Source organism: Plecotus auritus (assembly GCF_963455305.1).
Source record: "Plecotus auritus genome assembly, chromosome: 7".
Lineage (NCBI taxonomy): Eukaryota > Metazoa > Chordata > Mammalia > Chiroptera > Vespertilionidae > Plecotus > Plecotus auritus.
Window position 1 is genome coordinate 53,666,926 of NC_137774.1, and position 24,943 is coordinate 53,691,868.

The 24,943-nt window shown below is 45.2% G+C and overlaps 1 protein-coding gene across 1 annotated transcript in view; it reads left to right on the forward strand.

The window, feature by feature from the left end:
- The first annotated feature begins 9,298 nt into the window (after positions 1–9,298).
- The window catches only part of ULK2 (unc-51 like autophagy activating kinase 2), a 145,023-nt gene continuing 129,378 nt past the window's right edge, over positions 9,299–24,943 (forward strand). Inside the window, exons 1-3 of the mRNA XM_080677137.1 lie at positions 9,299–9,827; positions 10,987–11,079; positions 13,327–13,368. Of these exons, the coding sequence (XP_080533263.1) occupies positions 9,738–9,827; positions 10,987–11,079; positions 13,327–13,368 (225 nt within the window). The 5' untranslated portion in view covers positions 9,299–9,737. The remainder of the gene's footprint in view (positions 9,828–10,986; positions 11,080–13,326; positions 13,369–24,943) is intronic.

Genomic DNA, 24,943 nt, shown 5'->3' on the forward strand with positions numbered 1-24,943 from the left:
CTGGTCAGCAGTTTACAAGGTGTGATTTGCAGGTGTCTGAGTGTCCCTGAGACCCTCTGGGAGGTCCACAAGGTTAAACTATTTCATATTAACACTAGGACATTAATTGCTTTTTCACCATCTGAATATCTGCTCTCATCAAATAGAAGCAATGGTGGGTAAAGTTTCTGGCACTGTAGCAGGAATCTAGACAGTGACACCAACTTGTACCTAATCATTGTATTCTCACCACCATGCACTTGACATAAAAAAAAAAAAGAAAAGAAAGAAGGCCAGGCCTTGGCTAGTGTGGGTCAGTGGTGGAGTACCTGTGAACCAGGAAGTCACAGTTTGATTACCAGTCAAGGGCACATTCCTGGGTTGCAGGTTCAATCACTGGCCCTGGTCGGGGATCATTCAGGAGGCAAACAGTTGATGTGTGTCTCACATCTCTCTTCCTCTGTCACTTTTCCTCTCTCCTGCCTCCCCTCCCTCCCTTCCACTTGCTCTAAAAATCAATGGGAAAAATATCTTTGAGTGAGGATTGACAAAATTTTTAAGAAGCCAATTTCTCATAAGAATGTCCTGATGAAGCAGTAACAATTATTTCATTAAATTTCAACCTGCAAGTACATTTTTTAATGTGGGGCAAAAGGGAAGAACGCATAAAACACATCTGCACACAGGAGTATCATGGTTGTCTCCAGGAAAAGCACTTCCACGAGTGTTTGCATGTGAGCACTCACTGCTGCTGCCCATGGCACCTGAAAGAACTGACAACTGTTTGTGCGGACTTGGGTGTTTAAAAGGCATTTTCTTGAAAATGAGTGAAGTTGAGCCCATCACTTCAAGAAGAAAACACTGACAGTGTTTACTGCAAAGGATAAAATTTGAATTTTCATGCAAAACTTAGAATTTTGGAAAACTTATTTACCACTGTGAGCTTGATAATTTCCCAATACAGGTATTTCTGATGAGATCTGATTAACAAATGTGATTTTTAAAATACTGTAGGATGAAATGTATCAACATTTGGAAAATTGCACAGCCCAATGAATCAGTATTTTTCAAGTGACCAATGCATAACATACAAAACCATGTATGTAGGTAAAAGATTCATTCAAAGTGCAACATCCACCGGTAGATTTTAATATGAGTATAAAAAGCTCATTGATAGGGTCTCAGATTCTACATTCAACTAACCTTTAAGAAACACTTGTCAACCCGCCGGTGTGGCTCAGTGGTGGACCTATAAACCAGAAGGTCACAGTTCGATTCCTGGTCAGGGCACATGCCTGGGCTGTGGGCTTGATCCCCAGTAGGGGCCTGCAGGAGGCAATAATCGATTCTCATCAATGTTGTTTCTCTCTCTCCCTCTCCCTCTCTGAAATCAATAATGCATTAAGAAGGAGAAGAAGAGAAAAGGAAGAAACACTTGTCAAGTTTTGGTGCAGTATTAAAGAATATCCACAAAGCTATCAAAACACTCCTTCCTTTTCCAACTACATAGTTGAGCCCAGAATTTCTATATGTGCTTCAGCCCAAACAACAGATGAAATCCAAACACAGATAATGAGAATCCAGCTGTCTTCTGTTTAGCCAGATATAAAAGATTTGCAAAAATGCAAAACAACAACATCCAACCAAATTTTTTTTTCAAAGTATATTTTTTTATATTTTCACTAGGGGCCCAGTGCACGAATTTGTGCACCTTGAAAGGAACTGTGGGCTGTGTGGCTGTGGTGAGCACAGGGCTGGGTCTCAGCCCATCCTCTGCGCCCCTGCCTGGCCCCTCCCACTGCGGCCCCCAGTCCTGTCTGCCAGCAGCCCTGCTCCTGCCATCACTGCTCCCATGCACTGCTGGCACCTGCCCCAATCTCTCTGTGCCAGCAGCAGGTGTGAGCAGGGCCAGCGCCATCAGCGGGTGTGAGTGGCAGCTGCTGCCCCAATCACCCCTCAGGAGCAGGGGGAGGTGGAGAAGCACTGAGGGGCAATTGGGGCCAGCAGCCACCACTCACATCCCCTGATGGCGCTGAGCACTGACAGTGGGTGCACACAGCGGCTCCGGCGCTGGCAGTGGGTGTGAGCGGGGCCGGCGCCAGCAGCAGGTGCGAGCGCCAGGCGGGACCACAGCACGCAGGAGCAAATAATTTTCAGTAACCACCAGAGGCTCACCCCAATGACAGTGACTGGCACCCTGCCTTGGTCTGGCACCCCTGCCCACCTGCTCCACCATCTCCCCACAGCCAATGCCTGCCATGTTCCACACTCTGCTGCTTGCTGCTGACGTCCACCATGTTCCATGTGCGCCACCTGGTGGTCAGCGCACATGATAGTGACCAGTTATTCAGTTGTTCCACTGTTCAGTCTATTTGCATATTAGCCTTTTATTATATAGGACTAGAGGCCCAGTGCACGAAATTCGTGCACGGGGGGGGGGGGGTGTCCCTCAGCCCAGCCTGCACCCTCTACAATCTGGGACCCCTCAAGGGGTGTCCGACTGCCCGTTTAGGCCCAATCTGGCCTAAACGGGCAGTCGGACATCCCTCTCACAATCCAGGACTGCTGGCTCCCAACCGCTCGCCTGCCTGCCTGCCTGATTGCCCCAACTGCTTCTGCCTACCAGTCTGATCACCCCTAACCACTCCCCTGCCAGCCTGATTGATGCCTAACTGCTCCTCTGCTGGCCTGATTGCCCCTAACTGCCCTCCCCTGCCAGCCTGGTTGCCCCCAACTGCCCTCCCCTGCAGGCCTGATCACCTCCAACTGCCCACTGCAGGCCTGGTCCCCCGCAACTGCCCTCCCCTGCAGGCCTGGTCCCCCCCAACTACCCTCCCCTGCAGGCCTGGTCCCCCACAACTGCCCTCCCCTGCCGGCCATCTTGTGGTAGCCATCTTTGGCCACATGGGGGTGCCATCTTGTGTGTTGGAGTGATGGCCAATTTGCATATTACTTTATTATATAGGATAATTACATATAAAATGTAATTTATGTTAATATTAATGTGTATTATTTTTGAATAAAAATATTTTAAGCATTTCTATGTTGTTGTTTTTTAAATATATTTTATTGATTTTTTTACAGAGAGGAAAGGAGAGGGATAGAGAGTTAGAAACATCGATGAGAGAGAAACATCAATCAGCCGCCTCCTGCACACCCCCTACTGGGGATGTGCCTGCAACCAAGGTACATGCCCTTGACCGGAATCGAACCTGGGACCCTTCAGTCCGCAGGCAGATGCTCTATCCACTGAGCCAAACCGGTTTCGGCCATTTCTATGTTTTTAAAAAATATATTTTTATTGATTTCAGAGAGGAAGGGAGAGGGAGAGAGAGATAGAAACATCAATGATGAGAATCATTGATTGGCTGCCTCCTGCACAGCCCCTACTAGGGATCGAGCCCAAAACCCTGGCATGTGCCCTTGAAAGGAATCAAACCCAGGACGCTTCAGTCTGCAGGCCGATGCTCTATCCACTGAGCAAAACCGGCCAGGGAAAGCATTTTTGTTTTAACTTCTGATACAGTGTATGTCAATAGGTAAAACCCACACAAACTAAAGTTATTTGGAGAGCTTCAAAACATTTTAAAAATGAAAAAAAAATTTTTTTAAATGAGAAGGGTTTCTGAGTGAAAATGTTTGGGAAGCTCAGGCTAGTGGTGGAAGCCACACCAAAGAGGCCAGAGCTTGTCTCCGCAGTGTTCTTTGCATGGAAGTGGGTCCAGTTCCACATGGAGCTGCGCACTTGCTGGGGTCTTTGGCCCTGCCTCCTCTCTGGACCCTGTGCCATCTGCTCTCATAATGAAGATCCAACATTTGTGCAGACCTGGGCTCCTCATTAGAGGCCGCTCTGACCATGAGAACTTATTTATAGCTGTGTAATTGCTAAGACAGCAAACAGATTTCCTTCCTTCCCCACTGTGGTGAGAATTGCTGATCCATGTCCTCACCCAATTCAAGAGGAAGTAAATGCTGTGTCCTGACTGCAGGCCTCTTGGGAAGGAAACTTATGGGTTTTAACTGCGTGTGGTCTCAGTGCAGGAAAAGCAGAGACCAGGGAATCAGAGGGAAAGCCCTGAGACGCACTGAGGCCCGCTCTCAGCACTGGGTGACGGGTCTGGGAGGAAGGGAGGATGGAGCGCAGGAGGAGTGGCAGCCCTGCTGTCCTCCCTAAGCCTTCGCCGGGCACCTCCTCTGGAGAACCCCCACAACCCTGACTTCACGAACACCCAGAGGACAGTGTGAGAGGTTCTTCCAAGAACAGTTCACCTTCACCACATCCCCAGAGACTAGGACACACAAATACACTCCACCAACTGGGTAAAAGGATTGGCTGCACTCAAAGTGTTGGGACCCACGCTTGGTCTGTGTGCACAAGATGTAATGCAGGTCTGAATTAAGGGCCTCTGTGACTTCTTAAACATCTCCATGATGTCCTCGAGTGGGATTGTAATTCTGATGACATTAAATATAAACAGTTCAAAATTGTATATTAATTACTAGAGGCCCAGTGCATGAAATTTGTGCATGGGTGTGTGTGTCCCTCAGCCCAGCCTGCACCCTCTACAATCCAGGACTGCTGGCTCCCAACTGCTCGCCTGCCTGCCTTCCTGATTGCCCCTAACCGCTTCTGCCTGCCAGCCTGATCACCCTCTAACCACTCCCCTGTCAGCCTGATTGATGCCTAACTGCTCCCCTTCCAGCCTGATTGCCCCTAACTGCCCTCCCCTGCAGGCCTGGTCACCCACAACTACCCTCCCCTGTAGGCCTGGTCACCCCTAACTGCCCTCCCTTGCAGGCCTGGTCTCTCCCAACTGCCCTCCCCTGCTGGCCATCTTGTGGCAGCCATCTTATGTACACATGGGGGCAGCCATCTTGTGTGTTGGAGTGATGGTCAATTTGCATATTACTCTTTTATTAGATAGGATAGAGGCCTGGTGCACAGGTGGGGGCCGGCTGGTTTGCCCTGAAGGGTGGTGTCCCAGATCAGGGTGGGGGTTTCCTTGGGGCGTGCGGCGGCCTGGGAGAGGGGCCTGTGGTGGTTTGCAGGCCGGCCACGTCCCCCGGCGACCCAATTGGAGGCCCTGGCATCTGGGATTTATTTATCTTCTATAATTAAAACTTTGTAGCCTTGAGCGGAGGCCAGGGCTGGCCAGGGCAGGTGGGAAGCTTGGCTTCCTCCATCGCCAGGGGCAACCCAAGCCTCCTGCTTGCTCTAGCTCCATGGCTGCTGCCATATTTGTTGGGTATATTTGCATACTCGCTCCTGATTGGCTGGTGGGCGTGGCTTGTAGGTGTAGCAGAGGTACAGTCAATTTGCATGTTTCTCTTTTATTATATAGGATTAGCTTCATTTCCTGGCAGATGTGACCTTGTGAACAGGGCCAGGTTATGAATCATATCCCACAGCACAAGCTCCGAGACACTGATGCCCTGAATTACGCATCAGTTCAGCTGGCAAAGGCACACCTGTCCTCCTCTGGATGTGGAGGCAGCCAGCAGGAGGTGGACGTGCTGCTCCCTCAAGTACTGAGACCAAGGAAGGGCTTCAGGGACAGACATGCAGCCGGCAGCTTCCGTGCCTCTGGGAGCGTGGGAGGGTTCCCCGTCTCCCTGGGGTTGTCTGCCACCAGGAACTGTGTGAGAAAGGCTGCCAGGCCTAGTTCAGGTGTCTTAGCCACTCCCCTTTCTTCCCAGCTGTCCAAAATGTTATACTTATTGCCTCCTCAGAGAAAGTTTATGGGCAGTGTTAAAAATAAGACAACAGGTCCAAAATCTTGTAGCTACGCTTAAGCTCCATGTCACCAAGCAGAGGTATAATTAGTTTGGGGTCTCCCAGAAATGGAATCTTAGCCAGTCAATCGTGAATCACGTGGTCAGCAACAGTGAGGTCATCTGCCTGATAGACCCTGCCACTCCCTAAACTAAGTGACCTTGCAATGACCAGTTCGATTTTTTGGCCAGTATAATTTCTTGTCTCTCTGCCTATTCTTTCATTTGCTGCATCTCCTTAGAGCTCCTTTTCATCTGCTAGATGGGAGGCTGCCTGATTCGTGAGTCATTGCATGAAACCAACAAGATATTTAAAATTTACTCAGTTGAATGTTTTAAACAGAAGTGAATTCTCCAGACATTGGTTAGAGATAAACCACTCACATGGGTGTACATGGCTCATCCTAGAACGAGAAAGCTTGGTTTCAGTTCACCTAAGATACACCTGGGAGTGGGCCGAGGAGGGAAGCGGGGAGGATCCTGCCTAGGGCCAGCTTTGATCTCACTTGACTTACCTAACAAATGTTTAAATAGTGCTGAGTACCAGCCGGGCACTGCTCAAAGATCTTTCACATTTAACTCACCTAATTCTCTTAACAACTCAAGGAGGTAGTTGCTGTTATCTTCATTTTACAGATAAGGAAACTGAGGCATGGGAGGTGAAGTTCAGGGTCCTACACCCATCAGATACATATTCTGGAAGAGCTATTTTTTTTTGAATTTTGATACATTTAATCCTGTAGCCTATTTAAATACTTATAAAATACACTATAGAGAATCTTTCAGAGGTTAAGAAGTCATCTCCAAATTAATTTTTGTGTGTATGTGCACACTTGCTTCATTTACTCTTAATTTTCGAAGGCTCCCAAATTTCAGTGTCTAGCACTCACCTGGGCAGATTTTGAAGGAGGCAGAGAATTGCACAGCAGTGGGAGCAGAAATCCTAGACCCTACATTTTGAAGATCTGAGAAAAGGAGGGGGTTCCTCACAGAATTCCAGGGTTGGCTGCCTCCAGGTTGCATAGGGCTCCTTTCCTGCCTTCAGATTTCAGTTTGCAGAGCTGGGCCCAGGGTAGGAAATGTAATTCTGGAAGTAAGGGATAGCCCGAGAGCAAATATGCTAACCAACTGAACATACAGTATAGTATGGAGCCTGAGTTTTCTGACATTTTCAAGCTATTCTTTATTAATTATCCTTGAGGGTAAGTTGACAAATGAGTTCCCCTTCATTTGAAACGTAATCAGGTAGAAAACAAAGCTCCCTTAACCCGCTCAGGGTGAGCCTGAGGTCAAACTGAAAGGACGTGGGAAGCTGGGAAGCAGGGAAGGAAGCAGGACCTCTCATTAGAGCCACTGTCTACAATACTGAGTCTGCATGCACAGGCGTTTCTCTGGGAAGAGGGTTCTGAGCTGTCCTCAGCTTCTTACAGAAACCATAGCATCCCAAAAGGTGCATGATCCCTGCTCTACACCATCTCTTCAGGGGCCTGGGCAGTAAACACAGAGGGTGGGGGGAGATGGGCAGTTTGAGCACCATGACTTCTGTGTTTGTTTTTTTTGTTTGTTTGTTTAAAGTATTACACATAGTAGTACATATATCTCCTTTTTTTTCCCCATTGACCTTCCCCCAGCCTCCCCTAACCCCTGTCGTATGCCCTCATCCCACCCCAACCCCAGTCTCTTGTGTCCATTGGTTGTGCTTATATGCATGCATACAAGTACTTTGGTTGGTCTCTTTCCCCCCTTCCCCACCACTCCCCAGCCTTCCCGCTTTAATTTGACAGTCTGTTCTATGCTTTACTGCCTCTGTATCTATTTTTTTGTTCATCAGGTTATAATGTTCTTTATAAATGAGTGAGATCATGTGGTATTTTTCTTTCATTGCCTGGCTTATTTCACTTAACATAACGCTCTCCAGATCCATCCATGCTGCTGCAAATGATAAGAATTCATTCTGGTTTTGTTATTGAACTCAGGGGTTCAGTACTTGGGGCCCTATGTTAATAAATGAGATGTGGTTGTCGCAAGGAAGTTTTATTTACTTGCAGCAAGTAAAGGAGACTGGATTCACATCCCAAGCTCTGCCTTCGGGAAGGGAGCCAGCCATTGCTTAACTTGGTTAATCACATGTTTATGTCTTCTTTGCAGTTGGCTACTTAATCAGGTTGGATTCCTGTCAATCTTATCCTGTTTATAGCTGGTCTGCAAAATACTGTGCTACATTTTACACTTAGCAAGAATAGCGTTTAGTAAGAATGGTCTAGACCTTGAGACTCTTTTCCTAATAGTTTTATTTTTTTGTGTCCTATTTCCTTTTCCTTTTTTCCTTTTTTATTGAATTTTTAAAATATATTTTATTGATTTTTTACAGAGAGGAAGGAAGAGGGATAGAGAGTTAGAAACATTGATGAGAGAGAAACATCAATCAGCTGCCTCCTGCACACCTCCTACTGGGGATGTGCCCGCAACCAAGTTACGTGCCCTTGACTGGAATCGAACCCGGGACCCCTCAGTCCACAGGCTGACGCTCTATCCACTGAGCCAAACCGGTTTTGGCCCCTTTTTTATTGACTTTATTCGGGTTCCACTGGTTAACAAAATTATACAGGTTTCAAGTGCACAACTCCACAACACATCACCTGTACACTGTGTTGTGCGTTTACCACTCCAAGTCAAGTCTCCCTGGATCACCTTTTATCCCTCCCATACCTGCCCTGCCCTGGAGTCCCCACACTGTTTCCGTGTCCATGAGTTTTCTTTTTTGCTCAATCTGTCCACCCACTTAGTTCCTCTTTTCACAGCTGTCAGTCTGCTCTCTATGAGTCTCTATTTTGTTAGTTTATTTTGTACATTAGATTCCACATATGAGTGAAATCACATAGTACTTGTCTTTCTCTTGCTTATTTCACTTAGCATAATACTCTCCAGGTCCATCCATGCTGTGGCAAAGGGTAAGATTTCCCTTTTTAGGGCAGAGTAGTATTCCATTGTTTAAGTTACCACCACTTTTTATCACTCCTCTGCTGTTGGATGCTTGGGCTGCTTCCAAATCTTGGCTGCAAAGAACATAGGGGTGCATTTGATGGGAATGCAGACTAGTGCAGCTACTGGAGAAAGCAGCATGGAATTACCTCAGAAGATTAAAAATGGAATTGCCTTAGGGCCCAGCCACTCCTAAGAGTTTCAGGGGGCGCAGCAAGCAACCTCGAGACGCGCTCCTGTGCCCTCGGGATCTCTGGGCTCTACACGCACCATCTATTTCTCAGTCCCTCTGACAGCTGGAGTTCAAGGCCGTTTCCGGGAACCGCTCCCAGCGGCCGGCGGCCTGGCTGCCCGGAGGCTGCGCGGGTCAGTAGTGGCGAGTCCCCTCCTTCCCGGAGGCAGCGGGCGGCCGGGAGCCACCGCCCAGGCGCCGCCCCAGCGGGGAGCGCGCACTCATTTTCCTGGCGGAGGGAGCGCGCCTGGCCGCGTGAGCCGTCCTACAGGACGCGTGACGTCGCCGAGGCCGGCGGTCCGTGCGGGAGGGGCGCGCGCCGGGCGCCGCCGTGAGGCCGGGAGGCGCGAGGGCCGCGCGGCTGTGTGGGTCCCAGGGCGGCGGCTGCAGGCGCAGCGCCCGGGCGGAGAGGGTCGGAGCGGCGGAACGCGCCGGGGATGGGTAGGCCTGGACCCTGCACCTCTCCCGGGCGCGCGTGCGGCTCCGCGGGCGTCCAGTGACGGTCCGGTCGGGTTGCGCCAGGCCGTTCGCCAGGGAGCCCGCGGCCCGCGGCGGCCGGGCATGAGGAGCGGCCGGGGCCGGGCCAGGCCTCGCTGACCCCGGCCCCGCGCGCGCGGCGGCCTTTCCCGTTTTCACTCCGGCCTCCCGGCATGAGCGTCCGCCGGCCCCCGGGGCCGCGGCTGCTCCAGCCCCGCAGCCCGCGAGCGCGCTCCCGGCCGGCGGGCCCGCGGTGCTGATCCCGGCTCCTCGCCCCGCCGTACTCGGTGCGGCCATGGAGGTGGTGGGCGACTTCGAGTACAGCAAGAGGGACCTCGTGGGACACGGGGCCTTCGCTGTGGTCTTCCGGGGGCGGCACCGCCAGGTGAGCCGGGCTGGGCGAGGCCGGCGTCCGCGGGCCTCCTCGCCGGCCTCCCTCCCGCCCGCGCGGCCGCAGCCGGACCGGGGTCCCTAAGTAGGCGAGGCGGGGGACAGCGCTGCCATTGTGCGCGCCGTCGGCGTCGCGTGTCGGCAAGGGGTGTTTTGCGGCCCAAGCGCTGGGCAGCGCTCCACCTGCCGCCCCGGCCGGCGTGTCCCCGTCGGGTCCGAGCGCCCGGACAGGTGCCGGGGGACGCGCCCCTTTGGCGCCAGGGGGAGCTTTTACCGACCTCACCTGGGCCCCAGGGCGTGCGGGTGTAGAGGCACCTTTGATTTTAACCCCCTCCCTGGGCGACCAGCACTGGGCACTTTTGAGGTCGAGATCGCACACCCAGCGGAAAACAGGCTGGTTTTCCGTTAGCCCGAGGCTTTCTCAAACTTGGGGTATCCCATTTCCCTGCATTGGTTCCTCGACACCCTGACGAGCGCCTGGGGTTGAATAGGCGGGGTCCGATCCGAGTGGAAAAGGTGGTTGGACGGACACTCCCTTTTCCAATCCAAATAAACACGAAAGCAGGTTCAACTTTTTTTTTTGAAGTTTTTCTTGTTTTGAAAATTAGGGTCATACAAGGTTTTAGAATCTAGAGAATTTGGAAAGTCACCTCGGGAGTGGAAATAATCTTTAAGGGTTTGGCAGTTCTGATTGTTGCCAAGGGGCTGGCTTTGTTGCTTATCTGATCAAGTAATAAGTATTGCTTTTCATTTGTTATGAAAATCACTTAAAACTCAAGAAAAAATAGTTAAAACAGGGCTTAATCCTGCCAAGCCATCAAATACTGTTTTCAATTAAACATACTACCTTCTTTTATTATCCGCAATTCTCCATAACTTTAATAGTTGTAAACTGTTCTTTTTTTCACCTACTGCTGATTACTGTGTGATCTTCGTATTATTTTTTAGTGGCTGTCTTGTAGGACATTAGCTGTTACACTGTAATTTATGAAGTCACTTTCCAGTTGTTGGGAGATTCAGGTTCTTTTCCTTTTTTTCCCTCAGTGCTGTACATGAATTTGCTGAAAGCATCTTTAAGCTTACAGATTTTTTTCCCCGTTGAATTATTTCCATGAAGTAATTTCCAGAAGTAACACTATTTTTTTTCTTTTCAGAAAACTGATTGGGAGGTAGCTATTAAAAGTATTAATAAAAAGAACTTGTCAAAATCACAAATACTGCTTGGGAAGGAAATTAAAATCTTAAAGGTATGTTCCTTTATGTGATATTTCATACTGGGTTAAAACTTATTTTAAAATAAATGAATACATGATGACATACTTTGTAATTTTGGTAGTTGGACTCAAGTTTGAGAATTTTCACCTGTTGCTCTTATTTTTGCATGTTCAGTTTTTGAAACATTGAAACTGGGAAGCTATTTTTAAAAAATAGGTGTTTGCGGTTCTTGTCTAATGATTAGAGTGATTTTGTAAAAACTCATAATTTCTTTCCTTCTTTCCCCTATTTGTGGTGTTACTGTCTGGGAAGAGGCAGGCCCCCCTTATACATCACTTACCTCTTCTGTTGATCCCTTTCATGGTACAGTTGGAGAACTGGGTGCACTTGAAATCTTATTTTCCTTGCAAATTGAAGAAAGTTATTTTCCTTAGAAGTGGTCTTTTTGATCACTCACAAGCAGTGTTATCCGAGTGAGATGCTTTAAGGACAAAAAGAGTCCTAGGGTCCGCTGAGTCCTTCTTACTAAATACCTCTTGGAGTTTCAGAGCACTTGGCTCATTAAAGAAAGTCTGAAAGTGATGCAATGAAGAAACTGGTGTAGGTGTATTTAACCCAGTGTTTCCCAGACTACTATGAACATGGAACCGTCACCTAATACCATTTTTCATCAACACTGCTAGTCTTTGGATAGCTCTTTGAGCAAAGAATTACACTTCATTTTCTTCCAAATAATATGCTTCTTTTTAAAAATTTTCTATTTATTATTTTATAATCCTCACCTGAGGATATTCCTCCATTGATTTTTAGAGAGGATGGAAGAGAGAGGGAAAAAGAGAGAGAAATATCCATGTGAGAGAAACACATTGATTGGTTGCCTCGCTGCACAAGCCTGACCAGGGCCCAGGCTGGAGAGGAGCCTGCAACCGAAGTATGTGTCCTTGACCGGAATCAAACCTGGGACTCTTCGGTCCGCAGACTGACACTCTATCCACTGAGACAACTGGCTAGGGCTTTTTTTTACCTTTTAAATCACCCAAGGAGTGAGGATATTTTTCCCATTAATTTTTAGAGAGAGTGAACAAGACAGAGGAGGAGGGGGGAGAGAGAGAGAGAAAGAGAGAGAGAGAGAAACATTGATGTGTTAGAGACACTTTGATTGGTTGCTTCCCACTCACACCCTGATGGGGGCTGGGGATTGAACCTGCAACCAAGGTGCCCTTGACTGGGAATTGAACCCAAGACCCTTCGGTCTGTGGGCCGACGCTCTAACCACTGAGAAAACCGGCCAGGGCCTTTTTCTTTTTTTTAATCCTCACCTGAGGATATGTTTATTGATTTAGAGAAGGGAAGGCCTGGCCAGTGTGGCTCAGTTGGTTGGGTGTCTTCCCGTGCACTGAAAGGTTGCCGGTTCCATTCCTGAGTCTGAGCACATTGACGTCTCTCTCTCTAAAAAAAGAAAAGTCTATTAGAGAGAGAGGAAGGAGAGAGAGAAAGTGAAGGAAACAGACACATCGGTTTGAGAGAGAAACCTTGATCACTTCCCTCCTGTGTGCACCCCAACCTGGGATCGAACCCTCAACCTAGGTATGTGCCCTGGCCGGGAATTGAATCTGAAACCCTTTTTGTGCAAGGACGACGCTCCAACCCACTGAGCCACCAGGCCAGGGCATAATGTGCTTTTAAGAAGCACTTTGGAATTTCATGACTCTATTGCTGTTAGAAATTGTATTTTAACTAAAAGACTGGCAGAAAGTCGGTAGTCATACTTACTATGACATTTATTTTGTAAATGCAAATACCTTGTTAAAAGTCTAAAAAACAATAGTGAAAAAATATTTGGGCCCCAAGTAAATTTTGATGAGGCACATTTCTTACTGTCTAACTCTAGTAGATTGAATGTTGTAATCTAGTAAAAGAACTGTAGTATACTAGAAATAACATAGCTCTGACTGGTTTGGCTCAGTGGATAGAGTGTTGGCCTGCGGACTGAAGGATCCCAGGTTTGATTCTGGTCAAGGGCATGTATCTTGGTTGCGGGCACATCCCCAGTAGGAGGTGTGCAGGAGGTGGCTGATTGATGTTTCTCTCTCATCGATGTTTCTGACTCTATTCCTCTCCCTTCCTCTCTGTAAAAAATCAATAAAAATATATTTTAAAAAAACATATATGCATATGTATGTGTGTATATACTTAAATTAATTTTTATTTGCATATTGAAATATATTAACATTATTAGAATAAATACAAATATTTTGAATTCTTAATTTTCTTAACAGGAACTTCAGCATGAAAATATCGTAGCACTCTATGATGTTCAGGTACCTTATTTTGGATTTTTTTTTTAAAAAACTTTCATGTCAATAAGGAACTTACATTATTTTCTATTTCATAGACATTTAAGTGACTTTTAATAGAAAATGGCCTTATTCTTGTTGAAAATATATATAACTTGAGTTATATACTTATTAAGAAATTGTTTAAAATAGCATAGGGCAGTAGGATAAAATAAACAATGTGTTGCATGGGTAAACTTTAGCAAGTGATAATATACTAAAGGAGTAGTGTTGTTTTAAAGGTCAAGTAGAGGAGCACTGAAACCAGATCTAGCATTTCTGTGATAAATGTAGAAAGGACTATTGTGGACTAATAATAAATTGTATAGAGCTTTTTTCTTATTGCAAAAGCAATTTGCTAATTGTAGAAATACTAGAAAATAAATAAAAAGGGAACTGTGGATTCATATCCCGGATATATCTGAGATTATCTCTGTGGCATAATGTAGATTTGCATTTTATTTAGAGGTGGAAAGGCTGGTTTCTGATGTTATCTTCTAAGGCAGGGTTTCTGTGTTGTCAAAATTACCCTTGGGAATCCTTTTAAAAAGCCCATCTTTGGAGCAACTTAATATTTCTAAGGGTGGAGCCCTAGAGCCAGTAGTTGGCTTATATTTAGAGGGCATATTGTATTTTAAAAATCCTTCTTTAAATATGAGAATCACACTTGGCTAGTGTGGCATTCACCCTGTGAGAGCCGCGGGATCTGAGACCCATTCTCATTCCAGAGCTGCCAATGCATCACTGACATGATGTCATTCTTTTGTTTTGCTGGACAGTTGAATCTCAGTAAATGGATGGGTTATGTGATTCTGCTATTATTATACTATATTTCTAGCTAGAATCTTTTCTGTATGTACTTGGATTACTCAAATTCATTCACTTTGTAAGGTTTTGAGTAGCTACTATATGCTAGACATTGTTCTAAACTGGGAATAAAGCAGTGAGTAAAACAAAGTCCTTGCTCTGTGTGTATTTAATGTTAGTGGGGTGAGAAAAGATGGACAGCACTAGATGTACATTTTTCTCCAGATAGTCATTTTTCATGAAGTCATACCACATCACAGAATATTTAACTAACCCATGTTGTGAGATGTTTAGGTTTTTCCTATTATAGAAAAGTGCAGTGAGGATAATACAAGGTGGAGCAAAGTAGGTTTACAATTGTTTATATGGAAAATAATACAGTAATTAATAATAATACAAGAATAAACTGCTTTGGGTACTCACACTGTAAACCTATTTTTGCCCCACCTTGTATATACCTACTGAACATACCTGAATTTCTTTTGAATTCAGTTTTTAGAATTGAAATTACTCGGGCAAATAGCAGGCACAGTTTTAAAGTTCTTTGATTGTAGAGTGTGATTGCTTTCTAAAAAATTGCAATTTACCAGATGAGTAGATTAAAAAACTGTGGTACATCCAGGTGTCCTCAAACTACGGCCCGCGGGCCACATGCGGCCCGCCGAGGACATTTATCCGGCCCGCCGGGTGCCGCTGCCTGTCTTGCTTAGCAGCCATCTCATCCCGGGCCCGCAGTGTGCATAGGAATTTGTTCATAGTTTTTTTTTTAAAAAACTATAGTCCGACCCTCCAACGGTCTGAGGGACAGTGAACTGGCCCCCTGTTTAAAAAGTTTGAGGACTCCTGATCTACACAATGGAATATTACGCTGCGGTAAAAAAGGAGTTCTTACCATTTGCAACAACATGGATGGAGATGGAGAGCATTATGCTAAGTGAAATAAGCCAGGCAGAGAAAGATAAATATCACATGATCTCACTCATTTGTGGAATATAATGAACAACATAAACTGATGAAAAAAATAGATCCAGAGACAGAGAAACATCAATCAGAACGTCAAACCTCAGGGAACGTAGGGGAGGGTGGGGGTAAGGGGGAGGGATCAACCAAAGGACTTATATGCATGCATATAAGCCTAATCAATGGACACAGACAACAGGGGGGTGGGGACATGAATGGGAGGTGGGCGGTAATGGGGGAATAAGGACACATATGTAATACCTTAATCAATAAAGAAATTAAAAAAAATAAAAATAAAAAATTGCAATTTAAACTCCATGCACAGAATATGTGAGTGCTGTGGGGAGCGTTTTATTACCTGTTTAAATTGGTATAACTCATTCCTTCATTTCAGAAATTCAAAGCAGCATAAAAACAAAGTGGAAAAAAGTTTAAAGTCAAAACTAAGTTGATCTCACAATTCCTAGTGGAAATGTCAGTTCTCCTCAGAGCTGTTTGTGTAATTGGTCTTAGTTGCTGTTTGTAGCGGGCATCCAGTGGTATAAGTCCTTGCCTAGAATAAAAATTGCTAAGTATTGCCCTAGCCGGTTTGGCTCAGTGGATAGAGCGTCGGCCTGCGGACTAAAGGGTCCCAGGTTCGATTCCGGTCAAGGGCATGTACCTTGGTTGCAGGCACATCCCCAGTAGGGAGTGTGCAGGAGGCAGCCGATCGATGTTTCTCTCTCATCGATGTTTCTAACTCTCTATCCCTCTCCCTTCCTCTCTGTAAGAAATCAATAAAATATATTAAAAAAATTGTTAAGTATTAACTGTTACTTTTCCATTTTCGAGATACACAGAAAATTTAATTGCAGAGTAGGTTTTGCTTTCTGAATAGAGTGTACTTAAATTAGTGTATCAGAATGAAAAATGTTTTTAAGTATTATCCTCCTTGGTTGTAGAATGAAATACCATTTCATTAGGGAGGATATGTACTAAAAACCCTGAATTATTAAATAGGAATTTCAAGGTGACTCCATTGAAATGTTTATTATTTTGGAACTAGTTTATGCATTTAAGAAATAGTCAAATGAATATAGTCTTGAGCATTTGGCTATCGAGTAAACAGTCTTGATCTAATATTTTAAATTTGCTTCCTTGATTTTAACTATTTATCAAGGGGCACAGTATGTTTGTAAGGACTGGGACAGTAATTTTATCAACTTGAGCATCATTTTTACTGGCCATCAGTTTTGGAGATCCATCTCAAGTTTTTTGTACACCCTTTATAAAACTGAGAACTTTTTACATTGTTTATCAAAATTAGGTTTCAGTTTAGATGACACTTAAAAAGAAACACATTTTTCCTAATTACAAAAATAATATATTCCCATAGTGAAAGTAATTAAACATTGTCAAAATGAGAGTAGAAAAGAAATGGCAATTCTCAGAGATAGCCACTGTTCGTTATATTTCTTTTAGAGTTTTCTAAATACATATATGAATCTATAATAATTTATACTTAGGTTTTAAGCTTTTCATTATGAGGAAATTAATAGTATTTTTTTTACAGAAATGCAAATTTTTATTAAACTTAATGTATCTTGGCTATCTTTTTATATCAGTTTAATACTACAGGGCTAAATTATAATCTTATTTACCTAAAACCATTTTGTGGCTATTTGCATTGTTTCTTATCATTTTCCTATTAGAGATAGTGCTGCAGAGAAAGCTATGTACATACATCTTTGCTTATTCATATGTGTTCCTATAGAATAAATTCCTTGATGTGGGATTACTTGATTGAAGACATTACTACTAGAGGCCTGGTGCATGAATTCGTGCAAGGATGGGGTGTGGTCAGGCCAGTGGTGGGGAGGGGCTGCAGGCAGTTGGCCTGCTGGCCCCACCCCCGATTGGGGTGTTGGGGCCAATCAGGGCCCAGATCAGGCTGGTTGGCTGCCGCAGTGTGCGTCGTAGCCACCGATGGTTCTGGTTGTTCTGGTCTCTGGGCCTTTGTATATATAGATATTGCCTTCCAAAAGGTCGTACCAATTTATTTTGACCAGTAATGGCCCATGTTTTAGTTTTCTTTTTTGACAGTCTCATAGGAGAAAAATACCTTAGGTTTTCTTTTTATTTTCTAAGTCATTAGTGCACTGACCATCTTCATGTTTTATTTGCCTTTTCATATTTCTTCTGTGACTTTTTCCTGTTGCTGTGCAGTGATGCTTCAGTTGTGTTCATTTTTCTTTCTTTTTTTAAAAATATGTATTTTATTGATTTTTTACAGAAAGGAAGGGAGAGGGATAGAGAGCTAGAAACATCGATGAGAGAGAAACATCGATCAGCTGCCTCCTGCACACTCCCTACTGGGTATGTGCCCACAACCAAGGTACATGCCCTTGACTGGAATCGAACCTGGGACCTTTCAGTCCGTAGGCTGATGCTCTATCCACTGAGCCAGACCAGTTAGGGCAGTTGTGTTCATTTTTCTTACTGACTTTTGTGATCAGTATTTCTTAAGCCAGGAAAGGAGATGTAGAGGAGTATGGTGGTGAACAAAATAGAGATGGGCCTTGACCTCATGGGACTTAGAGCAGTATAGTGGGGAAAAATGCAAGAAGCACATAGTTATTAATCCTAAGTGTGCACAGTGCTGTGAGGAGACCTGTAGGAGAGATTTGGAGGAATATACCAGGGTTAGGGAGTAGGGCAATCTGCTTTGTGCAGCTGGGGAAGACTCCCTGCACGAAGAAAGGATGTTTAAACAAACTTGATGGAAGAGGGAGAGAAGGCTGGGCTTGGGTAGGTGGGGGAAGAGCAAGTAAGGAAGCTAAGCTTCCCCAGCAGATGAAGCCTTCTGTGAAGAGCAGACAGGAAAGGCCAGGGTTTGAGGAACTGGAAGGATCACTGTGGTAGGAGTGCAGGTGAGGGAGAGCAGTGTTAGATGATGCTGGAGAGGGTCATAGGGCCACATGTGATCTTCATTCTAAGGACAGTGCAGAGCCATGGACCAGTTTGAAAAGCAGAAGCGTGGTTTCATGTCTGCTACAAGTCTTTGAGCATTCTGGGCACGAGATAAGTATTGTCAATAGGAATACCTACATGAAGGTCAGTGATCTGGGTAAATATCCATCTCTTGGTAATTTTTAGCGTAGGGAAGAAAAGATGGCTCATTTAATAGATGAAAAGTCGGACCCCTGTTCTCATTTTCTAAAATAATTTCCAAATGAATTAAATTTTTAAATATATAAAATAACTAATAATCTTAGAATAATATTTAGATGACTATGTATAGTCTAAGAGATAGAAAGATATTTCAAATCAAGAAAAGACATTTAGAAGCTATAAAGGTAGGGACATATAAAAATTTAAAAACTGTATTTTATGGCAAATAACACGAATCTCAAACATAATGTTGAGAAAAGGAAGGCAGCTATATACAGCTACTATATGATTCTGTTTTTGTGAGTTTCAAGAAAATACAAAACTCAGCTAGGGTGACAGAAATCACGGAAAGCAAAATATAGGTTGCCTCTTAGTAGCTGAGATTAGGGCAAAGGGGCATGAAGGAACTTACTTTTTAAAAAATAGGTTTTTATTAATTTTAGGGAGAGGGGGAGAAAGAGAAACATTGATGGTCTGCCTCTTGCACACTTCCTACTGAAGTCTGAAACCTGGGCATGAGCCCTGACTGGGAATTGAACCTTTGACCTTTTGGTGCGTAGGATTACACTCAAACAACTGAGCCACACTGGCCAGGGTGGAACTCTTTGGGGTGATGGAAATGTTATCTATTTTGATTGAAAGGGTAGTTATACATGGTTATATACATTTGTTACAACTCATTGTACACTTGCATCTGTGTGTTTAGCATATGTAAATTATACCATAATAAAATACAATTGACAGATAATAGTTTGAGAAAATATATATATATATTTTTAATATATTTTATTGATATTTCACAGAGAGGAAGGGAGAGGGATAGAGAGCCAGAAACATCGATGAGAGAGAAACATCGATCAGCTGCCTCCTGCACACCCCCCACTGGGGATGTGCCCGCAACCAAGGTACATGCCCCTGACCAGAATCGAACCTGGGACCCTTCAGTCCGCAGGCCGACGCTCTATCCACTGAGCCAAACTGGTTAGGGCATAGTTTGAAAAAATATTGTTCTGCATTGTTTGTTTGTTTGTTTTTATGATGCTACTTGAAGTTGTCTTTTATTATGTATTCAAGTTTACTAATATTTTATATTGTAATGCCTATTCTGCAATTAATCCCATACAAATTATTTTTTTATTTTAGACACTTTAATTTTTAGTTCTAGAAACTTGATTTGGGTCTCTTACGTGTCTAATTAACACGTGTAATTTTTTTTTTATTGTTTGAAGTATTACAAATAGTAATACATATGTCTCCTTTTTTTTTTTTCCCCATTGACCTCCCCCCCGGCCTCCCCTACCCCCCAGTACATGCCTTTACCTGCCCCCCCCCAGTGTCTTGTATCCATTGGTTATGCTTATATGCATGTGTACAAGTCCTTCGGTTGATCTCTTACAGCCCCCCCCCATCTCCCCTGCCTTCCCGCTGTAGTTTGACAGTCTGTTCAATGCTTCTTTGCCTCTGTATCTATTTTTTCCTCCATTGTTCTGCATTGTTAACACAACAGGTCGGCTAATATCTAAAATATACAGATCTGCTCTCAAATTGATAAGGAAAAGGTTACCCGAAGAGAAAGTAAGCAAAGGATATAAGTTGTTGGCTATCATAAGGGATAAAAATGGCTAATAAATGTATGAAATAATATTCATGAACAAGTAGTCAGGGAATTGTAAATTAAAGTAACAGTGAGATGTCACTTCTTACCCTTCAATTAGAAAAATTAAAAAGTGCAGTAATTCTTAGTGGTGGAATTGGGGAGGAGATGTAAAATATTCTCGTATCACTTGTGGAAATGTGAATTATTAGAATATTAGTGACCCGGTATACGGATTCGTGCACACTGAAAGGAAAATTAGTGAGAAGGTGGCTGGCGGGGTGGGACTGGGCGAGATGGGCTGGACATGCCCTGGAGCCAACTTCCTGTGGTCTCTCCCCGGCTGGCAGCACCTGGGATGGTGCCATGGCTTGGAGGGTGTCTGCGAAATGAGCAGGGTCCCTCCGGCAGGTGGGGTCCCTCAGCCTGGCCTGCGGGGATCTGGCTCTGAAACTGGCTCTCGGACATCCCCCGAGGGGTCCCGGAAGTACAAGAGGGCACTCCGCAAAGTTGCTGTTGTACAGGGTGTGAAACGCAAACGCAAGTGTGCAGTAAACCAGATTCAGGACCCCTCGGGGGATGTCGGAAAGCTGGTATCAGCTCTATCCCCACTGGCCTGGCCGAGGGACCCCACCGGTGCACGAATTCGTGTACCAAGCCTCTAGTATGCATGTAAGATCTTTGGTTAATCTCTTCCTGCCCTCCCCCCACCCCCCTTCCCTCTGAGATTCATTAGTCTGTTCCATGTTTCCATGCCTGTGGTTTCCGCTCCTGCATTGAGCGTCTGCCACCTGGTGGTGAGTGCGCATCATAATTACTGGCTGGTCAGCCAGTCGGCCAGTTGTTTAGGCTTTTATTTTTATTTTTAATTTTTAATTTATTATATATTTTTTATTTAAGAGAGCAAAGGAGAGAGAGAGAGAAATAGAAACATCAGTGATGAGAGAGAATCATTGATCGGCTGCCTCCTGCACTCCCCCTACTGGGGATCGAGCCTGCAACCTGGGCATGTGCCTTTGACTGGAATTGAACCAGGGACCCTTCAGTCCTCAGGCCGACGCTCTATCCACTGAGCCAAACCGTCTAGGGCTGCTTAGGCTTTTATATTATGCTAGAGGCCTGGTGCACGGATTCGTGCACCTGTGGGGTCCCTCAGCCTGGCCTACGGATCGGGCAAAAACTGGCTCTCCGACATCTCCCGAGGGGTCCTGGATTACGAAAGGGCAGTTCTCGGGCTCCCTCCTCTCTTCTCCCAATATTATCTGTTTGTATCTGTCTCGCTTCTTTCATCTCACTTTACCCTAAGTTTGGCAGTAACTGACGACTTTTGGGCATTTAGCTGTAAAATGCAATTATTTAGCAAACAGGATTTACTTAGCCTGGAATCTAGTCGGCTTAGGGTAGGACCCTGCTCAGTGTCAGGCTCCCGCCCAGGCCCTTCCACCTAGGTGGAGTCCTGTGGTGGTGGGAGCCTTCTTCTTCCCCCCTGAGCTGTTCCTTTGCCTCCTTCCCTCTCCTGGGGTTTCCCATTGGCACTACTGTCTGCCCAGAAGGAGGGAAGCCGCGGTCAGTTTCCCAGCCAAGAGTGGTAGCGGGAAAATTCGCTGCCTCCACTGGAAATCGATATTAAGCAGATGGGCCAGCGTGGGCGCCAGACATCAGGGCCACAGCCAGTAGGTCCTGCACGTCTCAATATTTAGCTAATCAAGTCAAAAAGTTTCTGTAAGGGCCAGACCCATGACCTCTGCTATGGGCTAGAGGCCCAGAGGGGAGCCAGACCTGAAGTGGGGAGCCAATGGGCTAGAGGCCCTGTATATGGATTTGTGCACCGGTGGGGTCCCTTGGCCTGGCCTGAGGGGATCGGGCTGAAACCGCCTCTCCGACATCCCTCGAGGGGTCCTGGATTGCGAGAGGGAAGTTCTTGGGTGATGCAACCTGGGATCGGGCTCCCTCCTCTCTGGTTCTGGGTGCATCACCCAAGAACTGCAGCTGCCAAGTCACCGCAGCTCAGCAGCTCCTGCATTGAGTGTCTGCCCCCTGGTGGTCAGTGCGCATCATAGCTACCACTCGGCTGGTCAAATGGTTGGCTGGTCGCTCAGGCTTTTATATATATACTAGAGGCCCCTCTGCGCGAGAAGGTGCCCTGCCTCTTGCTGTGTGAGGGGGTACCCTGTGGGCCGCCGCCACGGGCGGCTGGAACACACACGCCTGACTTGTGCAGCGCCAGGCTGCCGCGGGAGTCAGGCCAGACTGCTGCTGTGGGTGGCCGGGACCTGCACCTGACTGGCGCCGCGGGCAGCGGGACCCATGCCTCACTTCCGCCCCAGGCCCCCCACTCCCCTGCCTGTGTCCGCTCTGGGTCTGCCTGAGCCGGCACAACGGCTGGGCCAGCCAGCCCCAGGACCCCCTGGCCCTTCTGCCTGTGTCCGCTCCGGGCTGCCGGAGCTGTCGCGGCGGCTCGGGCAGGCCCCCGTCTCTGTCTCCATCTCTGCTCCAGGCCTCACCTGCGCATGCAACCTCCTCCTGTCCAGTTGTCCCATTACGGTGTCCTGGCCTAATTTGCATATTACCTCTTTATATGTTAAGATTATATATGAAGATAGATTGTTGGAATGCTGTCTGGTGATATTTTGCTTCCATATCCTGAAGCATATTCTCCACATTGCAGTGTCCCCATGTCTGTGAGTAGAGGCTAACCCTGCTCTTTCCAACTTCATCTTCTCTACACCTCGCTGCTCCTGCTCCACCCACACCAGCCTCCTCATGTCTCCTGAAACTCTCTATACTGGCCCATTGCTCTTTTTTCCTTTTGCCTAGACCAGTGGTCAGCAAACAGCGGCTCGCGAGCCACATGCGGCTCTTTGGCCCCTTGAGTGTGGCTCTTCCACAAAATACCACGGCCTGGGTGAGTATATTGTGAAGAAGTGGCGTTAGAAGAAATTTAAGTTTAAAAAATTTGGCTCTCAAAAGAAATTTCAATTTTTGTACTGTTGATATTTGGCTCTGTTGACTAATGAGTTTGCTGACCACTGGCCTAGACCTTCCTCCTCCAGAGATATCTATATGCAGATATGGCTACCTCTCTGTAGTATACACAGATACATTCCCACCCTTTTTTAGGTTTTTACTCTAATGCTGTTTTTAATGATGCTTTCTTAAGCCACCCTAAATAAAATGGCAGTCCATCCCTCACCCTATTTACCCTTGCTTTCATACTTATTTTTCAAAGCACTTACCACTCTCTAGCATACTCTAAATACGTATTTCTTTTGATGTTGTCTCTTTTCTAAACCTACTCTCTTAGGATGTAAGCTTAACTCTGGGCATTTAACTCTTGTTGGCTTACTGCTGTGTCCTCAGTGCCTCGGTTAGTGTCTTGTATATAGTAGATAGTTAAAAATATTTGAATGAAGACATATATCTGTTAACATTAGAGATAACCTTTTATTAAGCAACCTGGATTCCTGGCATCTATCTTACAGCTGTAAGAGCCTGAGAATTGGGATATATGTCCAAGAATCAATGTAGCATTGCTTAAAATGGCCAAAACTGGAAACAAGTGAATGATCCTAAGTAAGGGAATGGCTCAATAAATAGTGAAATAGTTACACTATGAAATATTATGTGGTTCTGAAAGAGTTGTATATATACAGTTGACTTGGAGGGATTTCTGGAGTGTATTATTGAGTGAGGAAAGCAAGATTCAGACATTTATTTATGATCGCTTTTTCAAAATAAAACGTGTGTGCGTTTTTAACTTAAGATTGTGTGAGCAGAAAAAAGTTATGTAAGGATACATGCCAGATGTAAACTGGCTGCTTAGAGAGGTGAAGATAAGCAAAAAGGTGGAAATGGATTACATTGAAATTAAAAAACGCCAGCAAGTACATGCTTCCTTTGCAGGGGCGGGGGTGTCTATAAATAGATGCATGGGAGCATGCTCTCTAACATGTTAATGGGGCTTCTTTCAGATGGTGAGATAAATGTGATTTTTAAAACTTTTTTCTTTCAAATTTTATGTATCTTAAGATTTTGCAATAAGCACTTAAAAATTTTTTTTGGTTATTCCTCACCCGAAGGTATTTTTTCCATTGCTTTTTAGAGAGAGTGAAGGGAGGATGCTGGGGGTGAGGGGGCATGGCTGCAGAGGAGAAAGAGAAAGCGAGAGAGAGAAATATTGATGTGGGAGAGACACATGAGGCACATCAATTGTTTGCCTCCTGAACATGCCCCAACCAGGGCCGGGGATTGAACCTGCAACCCAGGCACATTCCTTTGACCAAGAATCAAACCTGCAATCCCTTGGTGTGCGGGCTGATGATCTAATCACTGAGTACATTGGCCAGAGCAAGCGCATTTTTTTTATAGTCAAGAAAAAGAAAAGTAGTTTTCTTTTTCTTTTCTTGGGTGTGGAGAATATTCACTTTGCTTTCTTTCTGTAATTATTGGGTAATTTTCTGATTACAAATCAGTATTCCAGGTACTTTTATGCTAGTAAGGGAGTACATATATGTCTGAGTATTAGACTTAACCTAGTGGTTGAGAAAGGAGTAGTCTCTATTATAAATTAACTGGCATAGGAGTTTATTAAAGTATATAAAACACTGGCTACTCTGGAGAATTGGCAAGAATGGATTTTGGGTGGGTGATGGTACAGTGGAAATGGAGAGGCCTGGAGAGGTTGGGGAGATGTTTAGAAGATATGGTTTTTAGGACTCTGGTACTTAGGCTGTGGGAGGTTAGGAAGAAAGAGGGAATTAGAGTTGGTAGCTCTTTATTGTATGTATTAAAATGTTTTCCCCAGTTTCTCTTACTCTCTCTTTGGTCTTTTTTTTAGCCTCTTTTTGATAAATTGAAGTTTTTACATAGTTCAACATACCTGTGTGTTCTTTAATGATTTCTAGGTTTCATACCATGTTAAGGACTTCTCTACCTTGAGATTGTAAAAATGACCTTCTATGTTTTCTTGTAGTACTTATGGTTTCATTTTTCCCCCACATTTACATCTTTGATCTGTGGAACTTATTTATATGCAAAAGAGTGATATGG